Source organism: Staurois parvus, unplaced genomic scaffold (genome assembly GCF_062004578.1).
Source record: "Staurois parvus isolate SC_StPar_1 unplaced genomic scaffold, SC_StPar_1.0 ptg000155l, whole genome shotgun sequence".
Lineage (NCBI taxonomy): Eukaryota > Metazoa > Chordata > Amphibia > Anura > Ranidae > Staurois > Staurois parvus.
In genome coordinates, this window is record NW_028317951.1 from 6280319 (window position 1) to 6307278 (window position 26960).

The 26960-nt window shown below is 39.5% G+C and overlaps 1 protein-coding gene across 1 annotated transcript in view; it reads left to right on the plus strand.

The window, feature by feature from the left end:
* Positions 1-764: 764 nt before the first annotated feature.
* LOC149463269 (uncharacterized) overlaps positions 765-26960 on the plus strand; it is a 38052-nt gene continuing 11856 nt past the window's right edge. The window contains exons 1-3 of the mRNA XM_089675453.1: positions 765-822; positions 10419-10783; positions 21277-21366. Coding sequence (XP_089531579.1) covers positions 10426-10783; positions 21277-21366 — 448 coding nt within the window. The 5' untranslated portion in view covers positions 765-822; positions 10419-10425. The remainder of the gene's footprint in view (positions 823-10418; positions 10784-21276; positions 21367-26960) is intronic.

The window sequence follows — 26960 nt, forward strand, 5'->3', positions numbered from 1 at the left end:
GTTTTCAAAGTGTTCCTTCAATTTTTTTGAGCAATGTATTAGGATCTGATTGATCTGTAGATTAAGAGAAAGCAAATCCTGAATTCCCTCCCTATGCGTAGGTGGGAAACCTAGGTGACATCTATACACCATCCACAATCCTGTCAGCCAGTGCCTCACGCTATTTATTATTTGTTTTTTAAGAATATTAGTTTTAAAGAGTCCAATACAATTTACTCATGACATATAAATTCGTTTGTAACCTTTAGTTGAAAAAAATAGTTCAGAATAATTTTTTATTGTCAAATAGATATTTCATGAAATTAGAATGACACATTCTATTTTCTACTGATGATTACTCAATGATGGCAGTAAAAATATACCAAGTAAAAGTGATTTGTTTTGTGTTCCAGTCTTCTTTGCAGCACTGTGATCTTTCCTTACATATGACAAATTTGCATTACAATGGTGAAATGAACAGTTAGGATGTTGGCAATGACAGTATGCATATCAACTTGTACCAACTGTTTGTATAGTAAACTCTGTACAGCAATTTGTTTTGTGCAGCAGATTGTTGCACTCTCTGGAAGAAGGCAGCATAGCATGGAACAGAACACAACAGGAGTCAATACATAAGACTTTGCTCAGATTACAACTTCATGAGTATCACATTTAAATGGCTTGCTCAAAACACCGCAGCACAACTGCTGCTCCCTCCCTTTTCTATTGGCTGAACAAGTATGACGAAAGCAGTTAAATAGATTACTTCTTAGTAAAGTTCATGATGGATGTTCCAATGTGCCTTTCAAGAACTGTATTCATGATAAAAAGAGAAGGCATCAGGTAAGATATAACATATAACAATGACGTTGCTCCCTGCATGTTTTATATATTTGACTTTCTCTCCCAATGTGAGTTGAAAGGACTCAGAGTATATGTGGTGGACTGATTAACATTTGGGAACAGCTAAGAAATCACAATTGCAAAGTATAATTGGTAATGCTGTTCCTGCAACTGAAATATCTTTATTTCACAAAACACAATTCGTGACTGGCAAGTCTACGCACTCTGTTCAATAAGAACATTCAGACCTTGACCGCAGGACTGGGAGGATGTGAATACATCACAAGCCCTGCAAGTGCTTGGGCTGACAGTCACCCTGGTGACATTGACATTCATTACAAAAAGTAAGACAATGAGCCATAGTGTTTAGAATATTATAGAATGCTGGAGCATATTCTATTTGCCTTGTACTTTTGTGTTCAGTGTTATACATACTTTGCCCTGCAGTTACTGGTTTCTGTTTAAATAATTGATTTTAGTATCACAAGAATTAATGAACATCTCGCTGTGCCTATCCATTTATAACCTCATATGTTATGTTTTTACATATCCTTTATTTTTTCTGTGTTATGTCTGCAGTTTATACACAAACATCTTCTTTTGAATTCACCATTTAAAAAAATATTAGGATTTAGAATTTGCTGGCAAGTTAAAAATAAAAACTAGAAGTTGTGTAAATTGCAAATAAATAATGCAAACATACACTACAATGAACTTGCTTTTATAGTAGTCATCCTTCAAGCTATCAGAACTTAATCACTGGAGACATATAAAAGTGATTGTATTGGGAGCAAAGATTCACGGGAGGATAGCCAAACCATCTAGACAAGTGCCACTTCCCATGGGAGGCCTGAATTTTGGCAACACAGTTGTAAATAGCTCATGCATGCCTATAAAGTACATCCTATATTGCCGAAATGCCTTGATAGCTGTAGGTGGCCTCCACAAATATTATCTGCTTTAGGGCTCATGTACATAAGCTTTTGTTTACATCAAAGCTGCCTTTTATCCACTTAGAAATCAGTGTGAATAAAAAAAGCAACTCAACGAAGCTTGATGCAACTCAGAAGCAGCTGGATGCAACTCAGTAGCAGCTTGAACCAACTACTTGAGAAACTGAATGGCAAATCAAAGAAACAAATGCACATCAAAACATTTCAAAAGCACTGTGTGACTCACGTCTGAAAATGAAACCCATCTACACAAGCCTTAAAATAAGTAAGGTCACACATACAGTACACATGTGATAAAGTTTTGAGCTTCTGCTGATTCTCTCTACAGTCACTAAATCCCAACTCATATGATTCTTATCTTAATTGCACTTTTGCTGAAGTGTCCAAACAGAGATTTGTACACATGGTTGATAATTTCTACAAGCCTTGCCAGGCCATTTTCTAACAAACCAGATTGAGTTATTGCCTGTTAACACCATACTATGTAATTATCACTAAACATACACAGAGTTACTGTGTTGCTATTAAAAAAATGAAAAATATGCAAAGTATATAGTTAGCCATAACCATAACTGATCAATCTCTGGTTTCGAATCAGATGTTTTAACAAACAGAAATGAATGCAAGGGGAACCTGTTTAATTACACATATAATAGATTACCTCGTCCATTTTTACCTGTGAATGGATAGAATAAGTTTTAAAAAGCTACTCATTTTTTTTCTCCTTGTACCTTATTTTAGCTATGTATCTCATTTTGTATCTTTGCCACTACACAAACTGTTACTCAAGGACTGGCTCATGAGTTACCAGTAAGAACTGGATCCCCATGTTCTAGTGACCTGGTCAGGATTGATCATATCCCATTTTTCACAAATCATATTCGTTTACTGTTCTCAAGAGTCATGTTTTGTGCCATGTTGTTGACTGGATTATTGTAAATAATATGCATTAACAACAGTTTTTTTCCCTGTAAAAAATAGATGCTTGTGTTAATACACTCTTATGACAATACATTGTTTTAGTTTAAATTCCACTCATTTTGTAATGCATGTTAAAAACCATAGCCAGATTTATGGCTCTAACCAGATATATGTAAGCAACATGTAAAGTAAAAAGTATTAGTTTGCTAAAAAAACACAAGACCAGTATGGGATGTTAAAAATACATTACAAACAAATATTTTAAAAGCACAAATATCTGAATTCTACTTAACTAGTACATTTTCCAGGTAGGTAACTTATTTTTACCTTCGTTAGTTTTTTATTGGATGTCATAAATGATATTAAATACACTTGTTAAAACTCAACCTTTGTACAATAATAAAAGAAATTTAAAATAGACTTTTTAGAATTTGATATTTACAACTAAATAAGACACATTAGATTTATGTAGACTAAGAATTGATCAGAAATAAACTGATTTGATTCATGTGAACATAAAAGCATTTTGCACCATATTTTAATCTCTGCTGATCTGTGGTAGGTGCCCCCATGCTGCCTTCTATTACCTCTCATTATCATAAGACTCACCAGTTCAAGGTGCAGGGTGCTCTGTTGCTGTGCTGCTATACCTCATAAGAATATGTGACAATGTGGGACCACTTTGGTCATCTCTGGATGGATAATCTGGATTAATCTAGCTCTTGTTATGCTGTATGGTTGCCATGTATAGTGAATTTACACATCAGATGTAGATATAGCTGGTCAATGGTATGTAGGATGCGCTATATGTTGTTTTAGCACATTTAATTTAGTCAGTCTTTTTTTTGTGACTTACGATCTTATGTGATTTTAAAAATATTTCTGATACAATAAAAATTGAGTTTTATATTTGTGTTGTCCTTTGGCAACTCAAAAATCTGACCCACTATTTTCTCAAAGATTGTTCTACACCTATGGATGTGGAACCTCATTCACCACTTTACTGGCTATACTCTATATATTCTCTATAGGGGGTGTAATTTGTTTTGACTATTGCATTATTTAACACTTTATCTGGAGCAATTAGATATCCTTGATGCTTTTCTCACAGGCTATTGCACCACTGGTGGATGAAAAAACTAAAGGGCTCCTGAGGGAGAATTGTTAGACCCAAATTTAGGTATATACTAAGTAAAGAGTTGACTGTGTATATAAAGCTAAAAAGCTGCAGGTGAAAAGAAACCTTTATGATACCCTGAACTAATTTTCATAATATCCAAATGGGGTCAGACAGCAAACATCCCTTCCATAACCAGTGCAAATCTGAAATTGTGGTGGATGTTGCCATTCATTGGATAACAAGTGTGAACTTTTAAGAAGTAGTGCCTAAAAACAATGTATACATTTATTTGGTTTGTGTGTTGTGTTGAATGTTTCATAATGTTCCTATTCAACTGAATTATGTAGCTTAAAGTGTTATATTTATACTAACATGTATCTAATATACTGTGTGTGACCTAGATACTGTCTCTATACATCGTAGATTTGAATCAAGAGTCTATATTCCATTCTCTATTGGTATATGTCTATCGTTTTGGTAAGTCTTAAGCCAGCAGTCCTGCTGTGACTAGTTTCTGCCAGCTTTTCAATTGTTAGTCAGATCTGTAAAGTTGCAAACTCCATAACTCTAGTAATTGTCGGAATAGCACATCATTTACAATGACAGGGATTGTTCACAGACATTCAGGGATTTGGAGGAAAATACTACACTTCAGAAAAGAAAAGTCAATGGGACAGATTTTATTTCGTGCTCCATCTGGTTCTCAAACTCCTAGGGAATGAGACTTTCCTGAACTGTTCTCAAATACAGGCTGATTTCTGAGACTTTCTCATCTCTGGAGAAGAATATTGGCACAGGCTTATCACAGCATGTTCTACACAGTAATATTGATCGTGTACACTACCTTCATTTGTTCATGTAAATTGGGGAACATCGTGTATCTGATAGAGAACTGAAGTTCAAGACTTGCCCTATGTACACAATGTCAGTTATGCTTCACATAATATGTGAAGTTACTGCAATCATTCAACAAGCAGATAATCATCCTATAAATGCATAATTTACAACTATAGCAGTGATTTCTTTCTGAAGAAAATAGGTTTTATACTAAAACGGATGCTTCCATTGGGTTTTGGGGCCTATAGCTTTCACTGCATTATTAAGAGTTGGTGCAGTAGCAGAGTGCTCATTTACTCATAATACCAAGGGTCTGCAGATGTGGACCCTTTTAACTCCATTTTTCAGAACTTCGTGGGTTTCTGGACATGCCAAGTGAAGATAAATTCTTCAGCTTTCCTCTCTCAGAAGCTCAGAGAGGCCAAACCTGGGGCCTATAGCTTTCACTGCATTATTAAGGGTTGATGCAATAGCAGAGTGCTCATTTACTCATAATACGAAGGGTCTGCAGATATGTACCCTTTTAACTCCATTTTCCACAACTTTGTGAGTTTATGGACATGCCAAGTGAAGATAGGTTCTTCAGCTTTCTTCTCTCAGAAGCTCAGAGAGGCGAAACCTGATGTGGCGGAGGTAGCTGGGCAAGTGATCTACAGCTAGGTGGGAGACCATCCAGAACCAACGTGTGTGCAGCCAGGCAAGAACCTAATAGCTTGCAGCTTCTCCAAATGACTTATTTACTGTTGAGAACCCCTCTCCAATTACTGCCAGATTACTTTAGATCCAATAGGGTGGCCCTTTTTTGAAAGCATTGAATCCCTCCAGCTGTTAGCCTGTTTTATCAGAACCACTCTGGACTTTGCTGAAAGGGACACGGTTTATGAAGATAATTTCAAGTAGTTGTTTGTGTTCTGAATTATTTTACTGAAGTAGTAATTCCTAGCTGGACTCTCTGTTATTATCGAATGTTATAGAGGTTATACTATGCAGCACATGCTACCCTTATTAAGCCACAGAGACCTTGCTGTGAAGAGTCATTTATCTACAGTATTCTTGTAAAGTAAATCATGGCTTCTTAGACATGGTGTCAGTGAGAAAACCTCACTTGTTTTTCCCAATATACATTTTTTTTTCCCTACTTGTAAAATTAAAAATCCACTTTACATGATATGTTGCTGTTAAAAAAAAAAGACTATGTAAAATGGTGGTGATTAGAGTTGTTTGGTTATATTTAGGCACTTGACCAAGAATATTTATGATGTTATCTTTTTTAGTTAGTATGTACTTATCAAAAGTAATAAGCTATCCATACAAAGAATCAATTAAAACACATTATCATTGGGTTTCTGAGGCTTTATATTCTCAATAAGTTATCAAAGTCAAAGTTGCCTCCCCTTTTCCCTCAAACAACTGCATGGCATTATGTCAGACAAAAAGATGCAACACTGTAGACCTTCTTAGAACCAAAATTAGTCAGTAAATGTCACTTAATTACCATGTAACTTGGGTATGTCCCAGCTCACTATGTTATGAACAGGAAAAGGAACTATGTTATGTTCCAGGATTTCATATTATTTTTTTTCATTTTAATTTCTTCAGCAGAGACAAGTCCAACCAGAGCCACATTCTTGCGCTTTTGCTAAGTAAACCTTAGTCATAACATTCTTTTTACTGCTCTTCTCTGAGCACAATTAATCAGTAGGTGGCACTGGATGGAGATGTTCCTAAGAAGCGCATTACCTGAAGCTCACAGAACACCCTGGTGTGTGATGCCCTTTATTTTCTGTTGTGTGGTAATGGTCCAGCTTAGTAAAACCACTTGGCTTATGTCCATGCTGTGAAGCATTCTATTTTCCTTGAAACTAAAAACCCCTTTGGACAGACGAGTGATTAGGTGTTTTCAGTTTTTCCACACCCCTGTAATATTCTGTTCCAGAGTGACGATTCTGATTCCTTCTGGTTGATTATTTTGTGCTTATGCAAATAGAGGTAGAACTCCAGAGAAAACTGGTTCTAGTTTGGGAGAGTATGGAAAAGTTAGAACCTTTGTCTCATTTATATTGATGTCTTTGTCTGATTAGGGATAAAGTATCCTTCCTCACTCTTTGTGCCATAAACAGGACAGAAAATGAAGGGAAACTGAACATTTTAGGTTATCACTAGCAGAATAGTAGATGGAATAACTGCTCTGATGACAAATGTCAAAGATGGAACCTTGGGGATTTCCACTTACTTCCCATTATATTTCTGTGACAATATTTAAAGGAAAATCATTCAGGTGTGAGTTACAAAAAACCCTAAAACCTGACAGAGGTTCTAGCTTTTCCTAAAAGGGTTATCCTTGTACAGAGTCAAATATTGCACGATTTGAACTATTGTGATAGAGTTATGTAACTGACTGATTGTTGGATAAAAAAATCCTCTAGAGATGTAAGCAGATTGTCTGAATATTAGTTGAGATGTAAAAACTCTGAATTGGTTCTTGTTAGTATTTAGTTGTTAAGTTATCACTATGGGGTTGATTTACTAAAAGTGGAGGGTGCAAAATCTGGTGCAGCTGTGCCAATCAGATTCTAACTTCAGCTTGTTAAATTAAGCGTTGACAGAAAAACCTGGAAGCTGATTGGTTACAATGCAGAGCTGCACCAGCTTTTGCACTCTCCAATTTTAGTAAATCAACCCCTATGTATAACTCTGAATGTAGACTCTTCCAGTGCACAGTAATCTGAATTGGTTGCTTTTATGGTTAACATTTTACTGTTCCACACTCATTCTTATAAATTACTTCTGCTTTATAGTTTTAGGCTTTATCCCCTCTAAAAACCATTAATTGTTCATTACTTTTTAATAAAGGGAGGAATAAAGCTGCACATCAGTGTATTCTGATGACTTTCTCAATACCTGATACTCCAAAAAATCAAAGTGAAAGCAATCTATTAAAGAAAGAGAAAAAATGATTGACACTGCTCCATAAAATGAGAAGAGGCATTTGCTGAAGGCAAGAATTACTGGAACATAATGCACTGATAGTGAAACATGTGGCGTCTCAGCCATGCTTCTGATATGAAACTAATGTATTTCAATTTTGATATGAGAAATAGAATGATTATTTCTTCTCCCTTTGGAATGAATACTGCCTCTCAAAACTGCTCTCGGAAGGGTCATCGCATTCGCCTCTGCATATCCACACACTGAGCATCTTTCCATCTGTTTCCTATTTGCCACATTTGGTTTCTGCATCTTATGTTATTTGCTATATATTAAACATTCTAAATAAAACAAAATGAATCATGTATGATGCATGACCCAAGCACACCAAATAAAAATTCCATTGCGTGAAACATTTTGCATAAAAACCTGTGAATAAGGAAGATGATACAAGTACTAATTTCACATGAGCACAGAGGAATAGTTGGCAATTGAATTATTATGAAAATAAAAAGAGAAGCGGTGAATGGATGGTGAAAACGTTGAATACATGGCACATGATCTTCAGGAATGCTCAGTGTGCATATTATAAAACTGATCATTTGTCTCATATATTGCAGAATAATTTCATTGGGTGTATTTTAATATATTATGGATCATGCTCAAATAATGGTGTAACACGATTACAAAGAATTCAGCTGCAATACAAAAGGGCCAAGCAACCATTTGGTAACGTATATGTTGTTAAGAACATTAAACTGTAAGGAGTTTTAACAAAAATTACATATCATGGAACTACTTGTTATTGTTATCAGCATCAATGAGACTGTCTACCGCTGTCCATTTGTTTGGATTTCTTGATTGGTTCCTTATGATTAGCCCAGAACTGTCACATGAAGGCAGAGAGAGTCCTCAGCCTTGTGTTAACTCCAGCTGTCATGACATTAAACTCATATAATGTTAAACTGAAATAAGTTATAAGTGAAATTCCTCCTTTGAAGGTTTTACAGGTGTCATTGGATCAAATACACCAAACCTAGCACATTTTTCTCAACCTGTAATCCCAGTGACTCTTTGGGACTCCTGGGAAGGCTTGCATTAGCTTTTACGAGGTGCTATATCGCACAGCTCTCTCAGACAACCAGGCACCTTCGCTCAAAAATGTTTTATAGCTCTGGGGTTCCCTGCTGTGCCCTGCCCAGCCTGTGACCCTTCCAACACACATATGTCCCTGTGGATTAACAGAGAGGAAAGGGGGAGAATGAGGGACAACATGGGGATTTCTTAACAAAATGCGTCAGTCTATGGGTGTACGCTTGCGACACATGGGATCTGGGCTCTTCTTCTGAGAGGGGAGTTCCAGCCAGGATTGAGGCTGCTGCCTCCCCTGGCACATACTGCCAGGAGGCCTTGGGTGGGTGACCCGAGGGCCAGAATGCTGAAACCTAGGGTTCTTCTGAGAGCTGACTGAGGGGGATGTTCACACATCCTGTCTGTTATCACTGAGGAAGATGACCTTGTGAGTACAGACTATTCAGAAGGGATCCTGGGTCTCGTGCTGTTTAACCCCTTCGGGACCTACATAGTCAGCTGCAGGGTGTAAGCTAGAAAGGACACCAGCTGGTGTTCCAAAGAGCAACTGTCCATTTAGTTTCTACATTCCCACAGAAAGACTTTGCTCCATTTTTTGTACAGTCTGCTACACAGTTCTGCTAAGAAATCCCACAGATACGGTTAAAGAAAGCTGTCCTCAATTGTTCTCAATTGGTCAATTCAGAATATCCCACTATATCCTTTCCCTATCCTAATCCTACAACAAAATAAAAACAACAGCCCCTAGACTGATCATTGGAGTAATGAGCGGAAATTGTGCGCACCTGGCTACAGGAAATATTGTGTGCTTGGCTGCAGGTGAAAATTTGAGGGAAGGCCTGGGCAAAACACCAGCGGCACCTATGCGGTTAGCCCTACACAAAAAACACATTAGCCTGTATATTTGTACACTTTGATTCAGAGCTATTTAGATGCTAGCAACTAAAGTGATGTTATTATCTGCACAAAATTAAGCACAATGAACAGGTTGGCTTTGTTTCTGAATCAATTTAAATGCAAAAATATCCTTCTCAACAGGATCTGAAATGTTACCTATTCTGGACTTTATTATTATTATTTTTTGGCAAAGTCATGCTATTATTTATTGCACTATCCTGCTTACAATATCAAATGCCCAAAAAACCGGGACAAATGTGGTGGAACAACACAAACAAAACCACGGTTAAAAGTCCTGATGATAGCAATAAGTTGCATTACAACACTGTATCTGTAGTGGATGGAACATAAATACAAATATACACACTTTTTCATTTTTCATCTGTGGTGTAATTTAATTCATGGCAATATCCCAGTATTATGGCATGTAAACAGTATACTAACTCAGCACAAACTTTTAAAATATTATTGCTTTCTGAATGTGTTCATAAACTGTGGAGCTCTTTCTTTCCTGCTATGCAGTTTTATTTCTTGAGCATAGATTTAGAAGCAGTCCTTCAGTCAGCGGTTTAATGGCAGGATTGGGTACATTTTCAGCATTACTGTAATTCTAAATGGGCACATTTGTCTACATCGGCATAGCTTCTCAACACCATAAATCCAAAAGTACAATAAGCAGCCTAGCTGGAAGTGTCAGGCAGGAGATCACAGATGGGATTGGCACAAAGACCTTGCAGAGTGTATGCACGTTTTAAATCTAGTTTCCATAATACCAGATTGTTAAAAAGGAAGCTGACTGAAATATAGAAGCTTGACATGAATAATGCATCCACTTCTCTTTTTGACAGATAAAAAATGGGAACTTTATCTTGGCCTACGGCGACTTTTATAACTGTGGTTGCTACAGTTTACTTGGAAGCGAAGACAACACCACCAACAAAGTACCCTAAAAAAGTGTACAACATGGAGATTGTGAATGCTTTCGAGACTTCACTTGCACCACCAACAGAAGAGACTCTTTTTACTGACATGCTTGAAACCAGTGACACCACAACTGAACTTGCCACTTTAAACCCTGATTTCAGGACTGCCACCACTCTTTACCCTTTTGACAATTTTACTCTTGAAACAGCTGATTTTTTCTTTAACTGTTGTGACTGCTGTACACCTGTCGCTGGACCAAAAGGGGATCTTGGACCAATGGGACTTCCAGGTAATTCAAACATAGAAATATTTTTTCATTATAGTGTTTCAGGCATATAGGCTGTTCACTTTTTAAGGGAAGCTGCACTTTGCAAGGGAATTTGCCCTAGAGCTTAGTGAGTGTCGTGATTTGTGAAGAATATCTTATCATATGCAAGCAAAATTTAAAAAATATAATTTTTGCTTCAGCATGATTAGATGATGGAAGTCCGTGGAACTTTAACTTATTCACTAAGCTCTGGGGGAAATTTCCTTACAAAGTGCAACTTCCTTGCAACATGAACAGCCTTATTACCTTTAGTAAATCGATTCTAAGGAGATGAAAAAAAATTAGTTAGATGTCATGTCTTAAAAGTTTTTTTTTTCGGTGTATGTGGCCTAAAAAGTTTCTAAAATAACACCAATGCTATATTCAATATCTCTCCCTATATACTGTATATATCTGTCTCTCTATGTCTTTCTCTCTATTTCTCCCTCTCTCCCTCTCTATGTATATCTCTCTTTCTATATCTATCTCTATACATCTGTTTATATCAGTCTCTCCATGTCTCTTTCTTTATATCTCTCTCTCTCTAGTTCCCTATCTTTTTTTATCACTTACTAAACGTAAAGTGGTTGTAAACCCTTACATATACCTGTGATGGGCTGCCTGGCATCCCACCTAGGTGCTTCTGTCAGAGAACTGCTTCCTTGCCACTTGCACACAGGAACAAAGTAATATAGCTGGCCATTGCACCAAAGGACTGTACAACACTAGCTTAGGTGCAGCTGGAACTCTTTATTGAACAGAAATACAGGTTTCTATATACTTCAGAAATAGGGGCAGTTCCCTCATGAACAATAAAAACAAATATTACACATTGGGATAAACATTCCACACTGATTAGATAATGAGGTAAAGTTGACACAAGACTAATCCCATCATGTAGGAACCTCCAGGAGGACTAGCCAGCTGACAGAAACAATAGGTGATTCAATTAACTCGATTAACAATAGAACAAATACACAATGGTAAACACATAACACCTTGGTAAACAGATTACAGCAAGAGACCTCAGCATCTGGTTGTTTTGAGCTGATTATGTTAACATCTGCTTAGAGTCTCTGAGTCTAGGGGGGGGTTGAAGCATTCAATGCTGGTCTGGGCACAGAGGCCCCAAATCTGTATGCGGGTCCTCCAGTTCTCAGAGTCTGTGTGTTTCGGGGAGACATAGACTTGAATTCGAATTAAAACTACTCCAAATGTCCCGCCAGGCACACACCTCCCAAAGAATAGAGCACACTCAGATGCCAGGGCCCATGATCACTAGGCAAGAGTCTATCCTGAAGTCCCCTTCAAAAGCCCCTGTCCTGGTTGGGTTTGTCACAATACCCAATGAAAAAACTGGCCTTAGGTAATTTACAGTGATGAAACAAATCTTCCTGCTTATGTTGTATCTGCAGCCCTCACTTCGCTACAACCATTCAAAGTGCAGAATTTATAAAGCTTGTCTGAGCTTTCAAAAAGCAGGGGACAGGGAGCAAATGTTATACTCTGTAGAGCTCAGTTCAGTTCAGTTCTGATTGAAGGAAAGGGATTTCCACCTCCCCCCCCTTCACACAGAACACAGGAACAGAGTTGAAGCTGTCGATCACAGGCTGTGTGCTGAAACTCCCTCCCTTGTCATCTTTTTACCTCTTGATATCAGAAAACACTTGTCTCAATCCAAAGCACTGAGTGTAATGTGCATGAGTTGCTTATGACAAGTACAAGGGATATACTTTGTTCATATTTCATATCAGAGGTTAACCACCACTTTAAAGTGAAACTTTTGTCAAAAACTTAATTCCTACTAGATCACTTCAGGCTGGCCCCTTTTGCAGGTATAGCTATGTAAAACATTAAAAATAAGTGCCTAAACTGTTTAAAAGCCAGTAAAACACTGTCTCACCCTGCTCTGCACATGCTTAGTTGCTCTCTATTATAGGCACTGTGACAAATTTGCCAATCTGCTGATAGCCTAAAGTTTTACTGCTGCTCAGGGGTTTTGAGCTTCATCAAAATGGCAGCCTCCAGCAGGAAGAAACAGGGACAATGCTGTAGGCTATTTACAGCACACACTAATTTTAGCAGCATAATTATTAATGTGGAATGTATGCTTCTTGCTAAATAATATTATTTTTATCAAGTTGTTATTGGTAAAATTAATTTTTAACTCACAATCTCGAATTCATAAAGACTGATGCAGGAAGATTTAGCAAACGTGTCTTGGGTGCATTCTAAAATGACCGCACCAAATTTGTGTACCTGTCTAGAACTTGTACTTGATTTTGGTGCATGCAGCAACACTTTTAGAATGCACATGAGACACTTTCACAAAATCTGTCTGTTCCAGGGTCTTTCTCTAGACACCAAAAGAGTTGGTCTTAATTAGCTCCACTTTTGTAAGTTATGTTGTACAAACTGCAGGTATTTCATTTTGAATTTGGAGCAGCCATTGTTCCACAATGTAAAAGTGGTGCTTTTTAGAACTAAATAAATTTGGAGCACGAGTTGCTGTCAAGACCAAAGGTGTAACATCAGCAAGGGTGCGCTATACTCATGCACCAAACCCACTATGACCTAAAACTTCACTTTTATTCATAACTGTCTAAAAACCCATAATATAGAGAATGAAAAGAAATCATAACAATGCCAAGTGTGTAACCTTATAGGGCAATGTGGAATTAGTGCAAAAATACAAAATGATGGAACAGGTATACAACTGCCCTCATTATAGGGAGATAACAACCAGACAGAAAGTATGTCTTTAGCTGCTGTTGGTCAATATTTTTTGTCTGAATGGAGATGTGTATAGGGTAGGGTCAGTATCTTGGCCACATACCACAACCCAAATGCATGGATTGATATTAAGGGTTACTGTGGTCACTAAAAGGCTCAAATGCCGGTCAAAACAAATATTCCACAGAACCAGAAGTGTCACAGATGGTTCATTAAATTGGAACAATACATTAACAAGAGGGTTTAATGACAAAAAAGTGGTGCAGCAGCTTTATTGAATTCCCCCAATGTGTGTTAGACCAAATACCAAAAACACAAAGCATGGACACTTTGCTACCCTGTTCTATCTTTTCCCATAATACAGTATGTTCTCATTATAGCCAATGATTGAGAAGAAGACACACACACAGGTAACAAGAGGAAACTGAATCTTATACTTTGATATGTTGAAGTAATAAAAAAAAAAAAACACAGGAAAATGTCAGATAACATAGTAGAACAGATGAGAAAAGTTACCTGTATTTCACATTTTAGCATTAAAATAAAAGTTACATTTTTATAACTCAATGGCAAAGTAACCTTCTATTGAGGGCATTCTATAATTGACTTCTAGAGGACAAAGAAAGCTGTGGTTACAGCCCAATATGTTATTGCAATTCTAATACTTTTACCATGAAATAATTTCTTTAATTCAAAGTGGTCTATGATGACTTATTATATTGCTCATTGACTGATAATTCAGCTTGCGCTTTGTTCTCCATTATTGCAGCCGTTCTAAAGCTTGTGTGGGGAAAAAAAAAGACTTAGATTTTTATTGGCTCTACAAATCATTTGCAGAGAACGAGCTTTTGAAACACACTGTTCTCAGGGCTCGCAATATTTGAAATCTTGTACACAGTAAACCATATGATGGTCTAATAAAAGAAATGAGTCTTTCCTTTTCGTTCATAGAAAATTACCAGCCACTAATTTGTTTTGTCAACAGTTTTATAGCTCATTATATCTTTGGCTGCAAAGTTTTGTTTGTGATATAATATACCAGGCCTAAAAGGTCTTCTTACACTATATACAAGGTTATTTCTTCAGCTCACATCTTCTGACCAGCGAACAACTGCTGATGCTCTTTTTTATTTCTTTATTGTTTTGCTAAATGCAGTTGTATGGCTTTAGAGAAAATACTGGTGATTACAGCTTAGAAAACTAGCAAGAACTTGTTAGTCTGATATGAAGTAATCTTTTAAATGCATAAATTAAACTTTCAATGGTTTACAATAATGGCCAATTTTAATTATTTTATAATTGACTTTTTAACATTTATAACTGTTTGAACTGTTGTTACATAGCTGTTTTTTTAATTGTATATGTTTTAAAAAATTGTTTAATTCCTACAATATAAAAGAATCATAGATTGCTGTAAGCCATCAAACAATATAACACAGTAGACGACCTCTACTTTGAATGAGTCATTGACTTCTGTATGTAAAATTCAGCTGAAAAATCAGCCATTAAAGCATAGTGAGTGTCAGAAAACATGAACAAGGAATGAAAGGGCCACAAATGTTACAGTATAAATACACTTTGGGTGCAACAAATGTCCTTTCAAACAAAGCAAAGAGCAGAGTCCTGGGAGGGACCCAACAGGTTCACTCACTAAAGGCTGCTTGCAGAAAATTATAGGAGGGGGCAGATAAAAGACTAGCCATTCTGAACGAGAGAGAGCAGTAGAGACTGGTCTTTATTACAAGAAGCTCCTGCACAGACACATTCTGGGGAATTCATAAGGGCTGTTGTAGATTGTTGGGAATTCCATCAGCTTTTGCATCTTTGTGCTGTCTGCTGTGCACTGTCATTGGTGAAGCTAGTTTCTTGGTTCCCCATAAGGCTCCATGTACCCAGTGACAAGTCATTCTCTACATATGGGCATCTCCCATATTTGGCTAATGACATCAGGTGCCTTTTTGTTTACATTTAGCTCTTGGATGGGAAATCTCCTGGCTGACAGCTGGCAGGGGATACAGATCTGTGTGGGAATCTTCTTCATACATGATGACTTCCTAGCACAGGCAGTGCCCACTCCGAGTGTTGGAGTACTTCTGTATGCCAGACAAAAAATTGGTCTTAATTAATGCCAGTTTCCTAAACTTTAGGACCTTGTCCTTGCAGGTTCTATGTTCCATAGTGACAGATTCTTAAAGAAGTATAGCTAAAGCATTTTTGGCTGTACTTCTTCTATGGATTACAGGAGCGCAATTCTTTTTGCATTCCTGTGAAGTTACAGAGCCGGTCGAAGCTCTGAAAATGTTCCTATCATATGGTTGGGATCCACCCAGAAGCTTGGATCGGCATCTGGCTCAGCCGTTATACAATTTGCTGAAATCTAGAGCCAACCCCTCCCACCCCCTCCACAGCCCAGAGCTTCAGTGAGCAGTGGAGGATCAGAGCAGAGATCCAGAAACTGACAGTCACGGATTTCTTCTCAGACCGGAGGGGAGAACTGAGCAATCAGTGTTCTTTGATCACTCACTTCTCATTGCAGAGCCAGCAAGAGAAAGATGCAGCATTAGATTGAAGCTGCATTTACCTAGGTGAGTATTATTTTTTTTTTAAGTTCATACTTCTATTATAAAGTGGCAGCAGTAAGAACTACCTGCATTTGCTGCATTGCTAGTGTTACCGACACTGGTGCAAATGCTTGCCTGAATTAGGTGCAGGTGTTTCTTAAGGAAACTATCACTAGAAATCTGTTGTTGGGGCCATTATGAAATCCCCTGATAGTTTCCTTATGGGTTACTGCACAGATCTGGAAGAAACACACAAAGGACACTGAGAATACACATGCCTCTTGTATTTAGACAATATGTGGTTATCCTAGAGTTTACCTATGAACATTACCATTGTACTATGTAATATTTCTTACAACATGCATGCATTCTGAGCAGTAAGAAAACAGAAAAAAATCATTACCTCCTTCTTTTCTATTCTCACACACGCAATATACCCCCATAGGTCTTTATGGGTAGATAGTAAGCTGTTTTCCATGGAGCTCCCCACTCAGGTGTAAGCGATTGGTTAACCCGGTCAGAACAAGGACATTATAACTGTGATGGCATATTTACTGCTAGATAGTGATCATAACAGCAGGCAAACCAAACAGCACCACACAGATACTGCAGGGCACTCATAGTAGTGAATTCTTTTGTCAGAAGAGTCATATGATAAAACAAACGTTGTGACACCTACTCTGAAGTAACACTGTTCAATATGTATTCATGTGGCTTACTATCATGCCTATTGTCAGTTGTTTCCATGTCTGGTATTTGGCATAGTGCCAAACAACAAATTAGCTGAATTGATCTGCCACCCACACATGAGAGGCACAATGGAATTCTAAATAGTCTTGTAGATGATGTGAATTTCTCTGCTTTTTATGCCCCTTTTTGAAGATGAAAAAAGTACTAAGGTAAAGCTTCCCATACACATGCAGATCCGGCAGTCCTAAATGGTCCCCTTAATGTTGCCCAGAAAAGTCAGTAATGGACAGACCAGCAGTGACAGAATAGCCATATTGTTCAGGGACATTGTAAATGATTGCTTGAGAGAAGAATGCATGCACCAATGCTGCCTTCATATTATTACTTCTTTCATCCTGGAAATCTCAGTGAACTATTGGCAGAAGAAGCAACTTTTCTTTTCCAATATTCTGCCTGTGTTTTTAAAAGAAAACAATATTTGGCATGATCGAAACTATGATCGGCTATTTTTTTATGGGTATGTGTATGGTCACTGGCCAACATATGTGCAAGAATGGAATGAGATTATTTACATGAAAACATGTCAAAGTTGTATAGAAGATGATTTACTAATGGAAAACAGGCTGTTTACTTTGAAATGGAAGCTGCACTTTGCAAGAGAATTTTACCCCAGAACAGTAAATGTGGTGACATTTCTCTTTGCTAAATGTGCACGTGAAAGCAAAAAAAAAAGAAAACAATCAGCATTTTTAGTTGCAAGTGAATGGATGATGGACGTCACTTCATCCACAGTGTCTTGAGGTAATTTCATTTGCAAAGTTAACATCCTATTTGCTGTTATTAAATGAACCCCATAGTGCTAATTAGCTCAGAAAAGTATGCAGACAGTCAAAATGCCTGGTTTGAATACTTGTTTTTGGTAAATGACCCAGGAAGAAAAAAAAATAGGCTCAGTAAGACATTCAAACAATTTGTATTTTCAGAATTTAGTTGGGATGCACCAATACCGATATCGCTGCTGATACTAGGCATTTGCACGAGTATCGGTACTCATGCAAATGCACTGATACCCGAAACCGATACCTTCAGGTTTCCCCCGCTGACAGCTGAAATGTAAACAAAAGAATTCCAATAATTGTTGGTTCTTAAGGAGCATGTCCTTATCAACCAATGACATTTCAGCAGTCAGTCGGATTCCCCTGCTCATAGATGAAATGTAAACACATTTCTCTTTCTCCACCTCTGCCGAAAGCCTTCCTCAAACTCCCCTCTCTCCAGCTGTCACCTTTGGTGCCTTGCCAGTCTCATCCTTCCGCCTGCTGTCACCTCTGCCTCCATGGTGATTCTGAACTGAGCATGCGCAGCTCCGGAGCCAACCGATTACAGAATTGCCTGACTTGGCCTCAGATCAGGCAGCATGTGTGGCTTATATGCACACACCCCTCCGCACGAGTAGAGGCCGAGCCAGGCAGTTCTCTAATTGGTTTGCTCCAAAACTGCGCATATGCAGCTCAGAGTCGGAGTTGCAGGCACAGAGAAGAATTTTTTTTATCGCCAGTGACAGTCGCTCACAGCCAGGTCAGAAGGTAGGTGAAAGGGGCCAGTCAGGAGGAGGAGGAGGAGGAGGACATAACTTAGGAGGCATACTGGAGGTACAGGACATAAGGGGCACTCTGGAGGAGTATATAAAGGGGCTCTCTGTAGGTACTAACTTAGTACCTCCAGAATGCCCCCTAAACATCCTCCAAAGTGCCCCTGAGTAATATGGGCACAAGGACTGTGGTATTTGTGTGCAGTGTATTTCTACATAGACGGCAGACAGGAAGCTTTGCCGATGCGGGCTAATGTACCTATACATCAGCACGCATTGATGGCTCCTGCGCGGCTCAAAGAGCACGCACCCTGGAGCTTGGCGATTGGTATGTCACCTGGACACAGCAGATCTCATTACCAATAGGTCTGGGTGATCACATAGTGTTTTACCATGTGACTGCTGTGACCAATCACAGCACTCACATAGAAAACAATGGAAAGTGAAAGTAAAGATTGCTTCTCTCTGCTCTCAGTGTGAGAGCTGACAGAAGCGATCCTGCAGTGTGTGAGTGTACACTGCCTGTCAGGCTGCTTGTACACTCACAGACTGCTAATTCAGCCACTCCAGTATCCTAATCAGTGCCCATATGTCCCTGATCACTGCCCCAATAAATACATAATAAACAATGCAGCCAGCACCTGTCACATGTCCCAGTGTGCATAAAAACACTTCCATACAACATATGAATGTCCTGATCACCACCATACCAGTGTCCTGATCACCTTAATACCCCAGACCAACACCCTGATCACTGCAATATGCCATACCAGCATCCTGATCACCACCATACACCATACCAGCACCCTGATCACCTCCATACCCCATACCAGCACCCTGATCACCGCCATACACCATATCAGCGCCCTGATCACCGTCATACCCCATACCAGTATCCTGATCCCCACCATACCCCATACCAGCAACCTGATCACCCCATATGTCTTACCAGCATTCTGATCACTGCCATACCCCATACCAGTGTCCTGATCGACACCATACCCCATACCAGTGTCTTGATCGCCACCATACCACATTCCAGTGTCCTGATCACCACCATACCCCATACCAGTGTTCTGATCACTGCCATACCCTATACCAGCATCTTGATCACCGCCATACCCTATACCAGCATCCTGATTATCCCCATACCCCATACCAGCATCCTGGCTAATGCCATATCAGAATCCTGATCACTGCCATACCTCATGCTAATGTCCTGATCACCAGCATACCCCATACCAGCATCCTGATCACAGTCATATACCAAACCAGCGCCCAGCATAAGTTCTCAACTGATCCATTTTCAAATATATATCCCATAGTTTGTAGACTCTATATCTTTCACACAGACTAAATAATATACACTGTTTTGGGTTATTTTTTACCCCCAAAATGTAACAGAATAAATTTTGACCTAAATGTATGAAGAAAAATTATTTATTTGCAAAATTGTATAACAAAAGCTAAAACTTTATATAGCAAAAATAGAATAAAACAGTGATGCTAAAATACCACCAAATGAAAGCTCTATCTGTCTCAAAAAAAGGATACAATTTCATATGGGTACAGTGTTGCATGACTAATTGTCACTCAAAGCATGATAGTGCTGAAAGCAGAAAATTGGCCTGGATTGGAAGGGGGTGAAAGTGTCTAGACTTGAAGTGGTTAAGACCCTTCCACTGGCCATGCCCACTGTACACTGCGGAGAACGTTTCCCAGGGTGCTCCAGGTCTTTCATATTCTTAGTCATGCTCACATTTTGTCATGCTGTTTTGACTGAAGAGGGCCCTTCTTGGCTTCTTGCACTGGGGCCCTGCCCCATATCTTTCCAGCTCCCTCCTCCACCCTCACCGCTCCTAACCCACACCAGCCTCCATCCCTCCCAACATTGTCCTCAACTCCTAAAGCCCCCTACTGTTATCAACTGCTGCAAATTAATAACTGGCTGACCTTACATTCCTTTAATATGTCCACACACACCAATACATAGCCCAGCCCTCATGCCCTATCCTCTACCACCCCAATTTAACACTACAGAGGTCCCTTCTGGCCATCCAGCAATACCCCAATGACCCTCACATCCCCCTCCTCTCCCCCCCAGCATTCACAGCCTTTTCCACCCCAACCACCCAAGCCCTCCCACCCCCAAACCCCTAACCCACCCTCAACTACCCAGCCCTCACTCATCCCTCTCTCTCACCCCAGCCTCACCCAACTCCCTAACTTCCACCCACCACCTCCCAAACCACCCCTCTACCTACTCTTTCTAGGCGATAGGTATTAGTAATTGGTATCGACGAGTACTTTAAAAAAAAATGTATCGTTACTTGTCTTAAAAAAGTGGTATCCGTGTATCCCTAGATTTTAGCAATGGCTGCCTATATATTTCTCTCAGCAAGTTTCCTTTAATGTTCAGCCCTTGTGTACTATAGTTTAGCAACTTGCCTAAACATGCTTTATCCCTATTTATAATGAGTATGTGAACATGAATACCCAGCTAAGCTTGCTATTCACAAGGGATATGGGATGTCATTTTGGTCCAGAATTAATAGGATCTCATTTACTACATCTATATCTTTTCTCTTTCTCCCAGTTACTTTCTCAAAGAAAAAGTCAAATTACAGTGAGGCTAAAGTATTCTGAAAGCTATGTTCTTCAAGGTGACTACCATTTATTTCATGAAAGGTGATTTTGACTATGTATTGATTTCAGTCCTCTGGATCAAATAACATTAATGATTCTTGCAAGCTGCCTGAACATTTTCTATCAGTGTAAAGCGCTATGTTAATTTTGATCCAGGATGGTACTTCATTGAATTGATGGTGTCAAGAAAATAAATTACACTTTCTTTGATGAAAAAAGCCTATCAGATATAGTTAACAAACTTCATTTTGCAGGTCCTAAAGGAGATACAGGAGATATGGGACTACCAGGGCCACATGGAGCTATCGGTCCCCCTGGTCCAAAAGGCTATAAAGGAGATAAGGGTCTGTATATATGATTGGATATTGATTTTATTTGTGATGTTTAAGTAAAACAAAGCATAAAGCATAACTAACAAGAGCACCTTATAGCATTATGCAATGCCACAATGTGCTGATATGTTTCTATGGCATTTATTTGAGGGACACAAATTTTCAGTACAGTAGCTCCAACTTCACTCCTGTGCTAGTTACTGTTTTATAATCATCGAATATGATGCAATAGCTAAAGTCTCTGTTGAAGTGAATTGGACTAGGAATAAAAGTGTAGGGGCAACAGTGGTGAAGAACTGCAGGCACCTTGTGGCCTGTGGAGCCCCTTGGATCCTGAGCCCTAATCGTACAGAGGTACTCTCTTTATTTACTGTAGGTCCTATCCTTTTATGGCACTACTTCCTGCCCCAATTGTAAATGTTAGTTTGATTGGGCAATAGAAAGTCTGTCTTTTGGACATTGAATGACGGCATGTGGGGCCTAATGTTAGGAGGTGGGACTTCAAGTGTTACTAAACCCACAACAGTAAAATCAGTCTGTATATGCAGTACAGCATGCTTGTTATACTCACTGTGGAACCTAAGGGGTTAATCCTCTGCATTGTATAAAAATGCTGTTTGATTCTGATTCTCTGATCCTTCCCTTTTTCCAGTGCCCCCTTCTTATCTCCTGATAAGACATAGTGTGGAGACACTGCATATGCTCAATTTGATGTGCATTGCTAGAGAGTTTTTTTTTTCTTGGGAGAGTGCATGTGATCAGCACTGCCCAGACAGAGGTAAGGGGTTCTGCATCCTCCTAGAGAAAACTCCTTCTACAAGTTTTAACCAGTGCTTTGCTGAATACTGGCTAAATTTAGTGAAAAAAAAAATCAGCACAAACGATGTTACTTATTACCAGCGTGTTGAATAGAATACAGGTGGATGATTGAAATGTCTGCCTCCTCCATTCAGAAATCATGTTTCATTATTAGAAATGATTGTACTATGAATAGTTATATGAATGAAGGAGGTGGATGTATGGGGCAGGCACAGTCGGGCACTTTTGATGAATGCCAGACACAGATTCCTTGGTTTTGTTAAAGTGTTACTAAACCCACAACAGTAAAATCAGTCTGTATGTGCAGTAAAGCATGCCTGTTATACTCACTGTGGAACCTAAGGGATTATTCCTCCGCATTGTGTAAAAAAGATGTTTGATCCTGTATTTTCTGATCCTCCCCTTCTTCTATTGTTCCCAGTCCATCTCCTGATAGAACAGAGCCTTGGGAGCAAGCTGCACATGCTCAGTTTGATGTGTATTGCTAGACATTTTTTTTTTCTTGGGAGAGTGCATGGGATCAGCACAGGGCCAATCAGCATTGTCCAGATAGAGGGTCAGGGGTCCCGCAGTCTCATAGAGGAGAATGAAAACTCCTCCTACAGGCTTAAACAACTGCTCTGCTGGACACTGATAGAAGTCACAGGACTACTCTAAATGCTGATAAGAAAATGTATTTATTAGTTTATTTTTACTAAAATAATTGCATTTCCATGTTCTATGTAGTGTGGGAGATCAAATATAGTGAATGCAGGGTCCTGGGTTTAGTAACACTTTAAGATACAGGGATTGAGGTAAAGACTAACAGAGGCCTTACACTTCAACACCACTTGTACCTTGGGTACTTTTTATGAATCAAGGTCTCTTAATCTTTTCTCCCAGTGCTAAAATGATACTCTATTCACACTGCTAGAATGATGTGCTATACACACTGCTTGTAGTGATTGCAGTCACAGCCGAATGAGATCACTGAGCTCCATGAAGAATGGAGCTACCAGCACATACTGACATTCTACTAGAAGCAATACTCTCTTGGGCACAGGTCTCTTCATCCATAGCAAGCAGTTTGATATAAATAAGTGGTAATGATTACCTAGTACAAAATTAAAAATGTAAAACATCTTAGCAGTTTATACAGTGTTATAATGAGAAAATTAGATGTACCTCACACTGGATAAACAGTGCTGTCTGGTAGAGGTGCTTGACTGAATTACATGACTGCCTGTACAGAATTACAAATTCTTTGTCAGGTAAGGCAGTTTACATATGTGGTTCAAATGTGTATTTAGCTGCTTGCCCAGAGTTAGGTTTTAATTTACAGTCAATGTACTTTTTTCAAAGCAAACATTTCTACAATGGCAACATCCTTCAACAAGCTCCTATTTTCCAGTGAAAGCAGCTAGAGATGTTTCATACAGAGTCTGAAGAATTACTTGTAATATTCAGTCTGCTACCTCTACTCCCTGTTCAAATATCTCTAAAACCATTGCCAAACTCAGAAACAACAAAAAAGAACACAATAAAATATAGCCAATGACTAAGTAAACTGACTCTAGTCCATTAACTGATACTATTCAATTTCATATCTGCACAGCCAGCAGGAAAGGAGAAAAACAATGAAGATTTGTAATATAATAGTATATGTTATAAAGTAGCATTTGACTTTTAAAATATTAATACATAAATAGTAAAACTTCTAAAAACAAAAAGTAATAACACTAAATCAGAAGTGTCTGTCTGTCCCTATCAGAAGCACTGGGAAAACAAATTTAACTAGGGAAAACCTTGTTTCTATGCATTATATATTATATATGTACATTATGGCAGCCATATGCACTTATTTCATATCCATTCTCAGCTTCCAGTGCTGCACAATGCTTTTACATTACAGCCCCTTCTCGCAATGCAAGCTTGTGATTCTGCCAACTGCACTCTCTATGTGGCTTATAGCTCAACAGTTGTTAACCACTTGCCCTCCAGAGGATTTACCCCCTTTCCTGGCCAGGCCATTTTTTGGATTACGGCACTGTGTTACTTTAACTGACAATTGTGCGGTCATGCAATGCTGCACCCAAATTAAATTTACGTCCTTTTTTCCCACGACTTGAGCCTTCTTTTGCTGGTATTTGATTGCCTGTGCGTTTTTTATTTTTGCGCTATAAAAAAAAAATAGACTGACAATTTTGAGAAAAAAACAATATTTTTGACTTTTTGCTATTAAACACGTCCAGTAAAAAACAAAATTTAAAAATCGAATTTCGTCAAAAATTTACACCAAAATGTATTCTGCTACATGTCTTTGCTAAAAAAAAATCCCATTACGTGTAAGTTAATAAATTAATTATTAGTTATAGCGTTTACAAATGGCGGTATATATACTGGGCTTTTTTTTAATTTTTACTAGTAATGGCGGTGATCAGCGACTTATAGCGGGACTGCGGCGGACATTTTGACACTGGGGGGAACTGGCTTGGTGTCACTGACATCCCCAGTGACACCAATACAGTGATCAGTGCTAAAAAAAAGCACTGACACTATACTAATGGCACTGGGTAGGAAGGGGTTAACATGAGGGGCGATCAAAGGGTTAACTGTGTGCATGGAGTGTTTTACTAGGGGGTGGGATGTGTGTGCTTCACTGTACTCACACTGCTGTGGATGGCTGTGCTGTGCACAGCCATCCACAGCAGTGTGCCCGAGCTGACAGGGAGGAGGACTGTTAGTAAACAAAACAGTCCTCCTCCCCGTTGGAGATCCTTGGAAATCACCGGGTGCCGGTGATTGACAGCTGAGGCCACGAATGGTGGCATGGGTAGGGCGCATGTGCGGTTTGCGAGCGCCCCCTACCCGGAAATGCAAAATCACGTATATATAAGTGATTTTGTACAACCGTGCTGCCCTGTAGCAGTATTTCTGCTATAGGGCAGCTGGGAAGTGGTTTAAGAGGGAGGATGAGTGATTGCATTCAAATGCAGAGCTCCATCTAAAGCTGGGGTCTCCAATTTTTCTTAAAAAAGGGCCAGCTTACTGTCCTTTAGACTATGGGGATGGCAGACTGTGGCCAGTGTGAGTAGAAAATGCCCTGGGAGTAAACAATACCCCATCATTGGTATCATTTGGAGGAATAGTGCCCCATTGTTGGTGTTAAGATAAGGAATAGTGCCCTATCAATGGCATTGGTGGGAGGAATAGTGCCCCATCATTGGTGTCAGCGGGAAGAATAGTGCCCCACTGTTGGTGTCAATGGGGGAATAAGTAAGGAATAGTGCCCCATCATTGGCATCAGTGGGAGGAATAGTGCCCCATCACTACTGTCAGTGGGAGGAATAGTGCCCCATCACTAGTGTCAGTGGGAGGAATAGAGCCCCACTGTTGGTGTCTGTGGGATGAATAGTGCCCCACTGTTGGTGTCAATGGGGGAATAAATAAGGAATAGTGTCCCATCATTGGCATCGGTGGGAGGAATAGTGCACCATCACTAGTGTCAGTGGGAGGAATAGTGCACCATCACTAGTGTCAGTGGGAGGAATAGCGCCCCACTGTTGATATCCGTGTGTCACGTACCTGATGGGAGACTGAATTGACAAGGTCGGCCTCACTTGTGTCACTAGCTCTGACCCTGCTGAAGTTGGAACAGAGGGAGTCTAGGGACCAGGGGGAAAAGAGCGCCAGTGGTTGTTGCTTGCGGCTCTTGCAGGTGATGACCTTGGTAGGCAGAGTATCCTCCGATTTGGGCATTGTAGAAATAGACCAGGTAGATTCTGTGGATTGCAAGATGTGCAGCAGAGCAAGGTAGGTAGCCAGGACACAGGACTGGAGCAGAGTCAAGGATAGCCGGGGTCATAAACAGTCAGGCAGCGCGGTACAGAATCAGAAGGAGAAGCCAAAGTCAGGAGCAGAGCCGAAGTCAGGAACCAGGAGCAGGAGAGTAATTGGAGTCAGATCAGGAACAAGCCAGGTCAGCAACAAAGAAATCGTACGGAACTAGCAGGACACAGGGGAGCTGAAGACCAGTCAGCACTGAACCTGAGCAGAGGCACTCCTTAAATGGGCCGTGTGCACATGCGTGTGCATGTGCGCGATCGCTCATTCCTGCACGAATGCGAGCAACCGGCAATTCTCCTGTGGGAATGCCTGTGTGCATGCGCATTCCCGATCGCGATTCTCCTTGCTGGAAATCCCTTACACCGTGGGAGGAATAGTGCCCCATTGTTGGTGTCAATGGGGGAATAAATAAGGAATAGTGTCCCATCATTGGCATTGGTTGGGGGAATAGTGCCCCATCACTGGTGTCAGTAGGAGAAATAGCGTCCCACTGTTGATGTCCATGGGAGAAATACTGCCCCACTGTTGGTGTCAGTGGGGGAATAGTGTCTCAAGGGCCAGATATAGGAAAACAAAGGGTTGCATTCAGCTCCCGGGCCACAGTTTGGAGACCACTGCTTTACAGGCTAATTAGCAATGTCTATATTTACTGTATTACAATAACACAAATATGAAAGAACAAGAACGTAAATATATGAATCAACACAATCACCACAAGCTGTGCGCATGAGGCTGTGACACTAAATCCATTTCAAATCATCAATCTTAAATCTCATAAGTGTTAAAGTAATAAAATTGTAAACCTATAATTTTCACTGCTGCCAACTTAAAATGAAGTGAATATCACACAACCCACCTAGCTCTGTGGTTACTGCTGCTATATGAGGTAGCGCTGTGAAAATGTATCTACTCTTCTTATAAATACATTCCATATGAGTCAGAAAAAACAAAAAAACAAATAG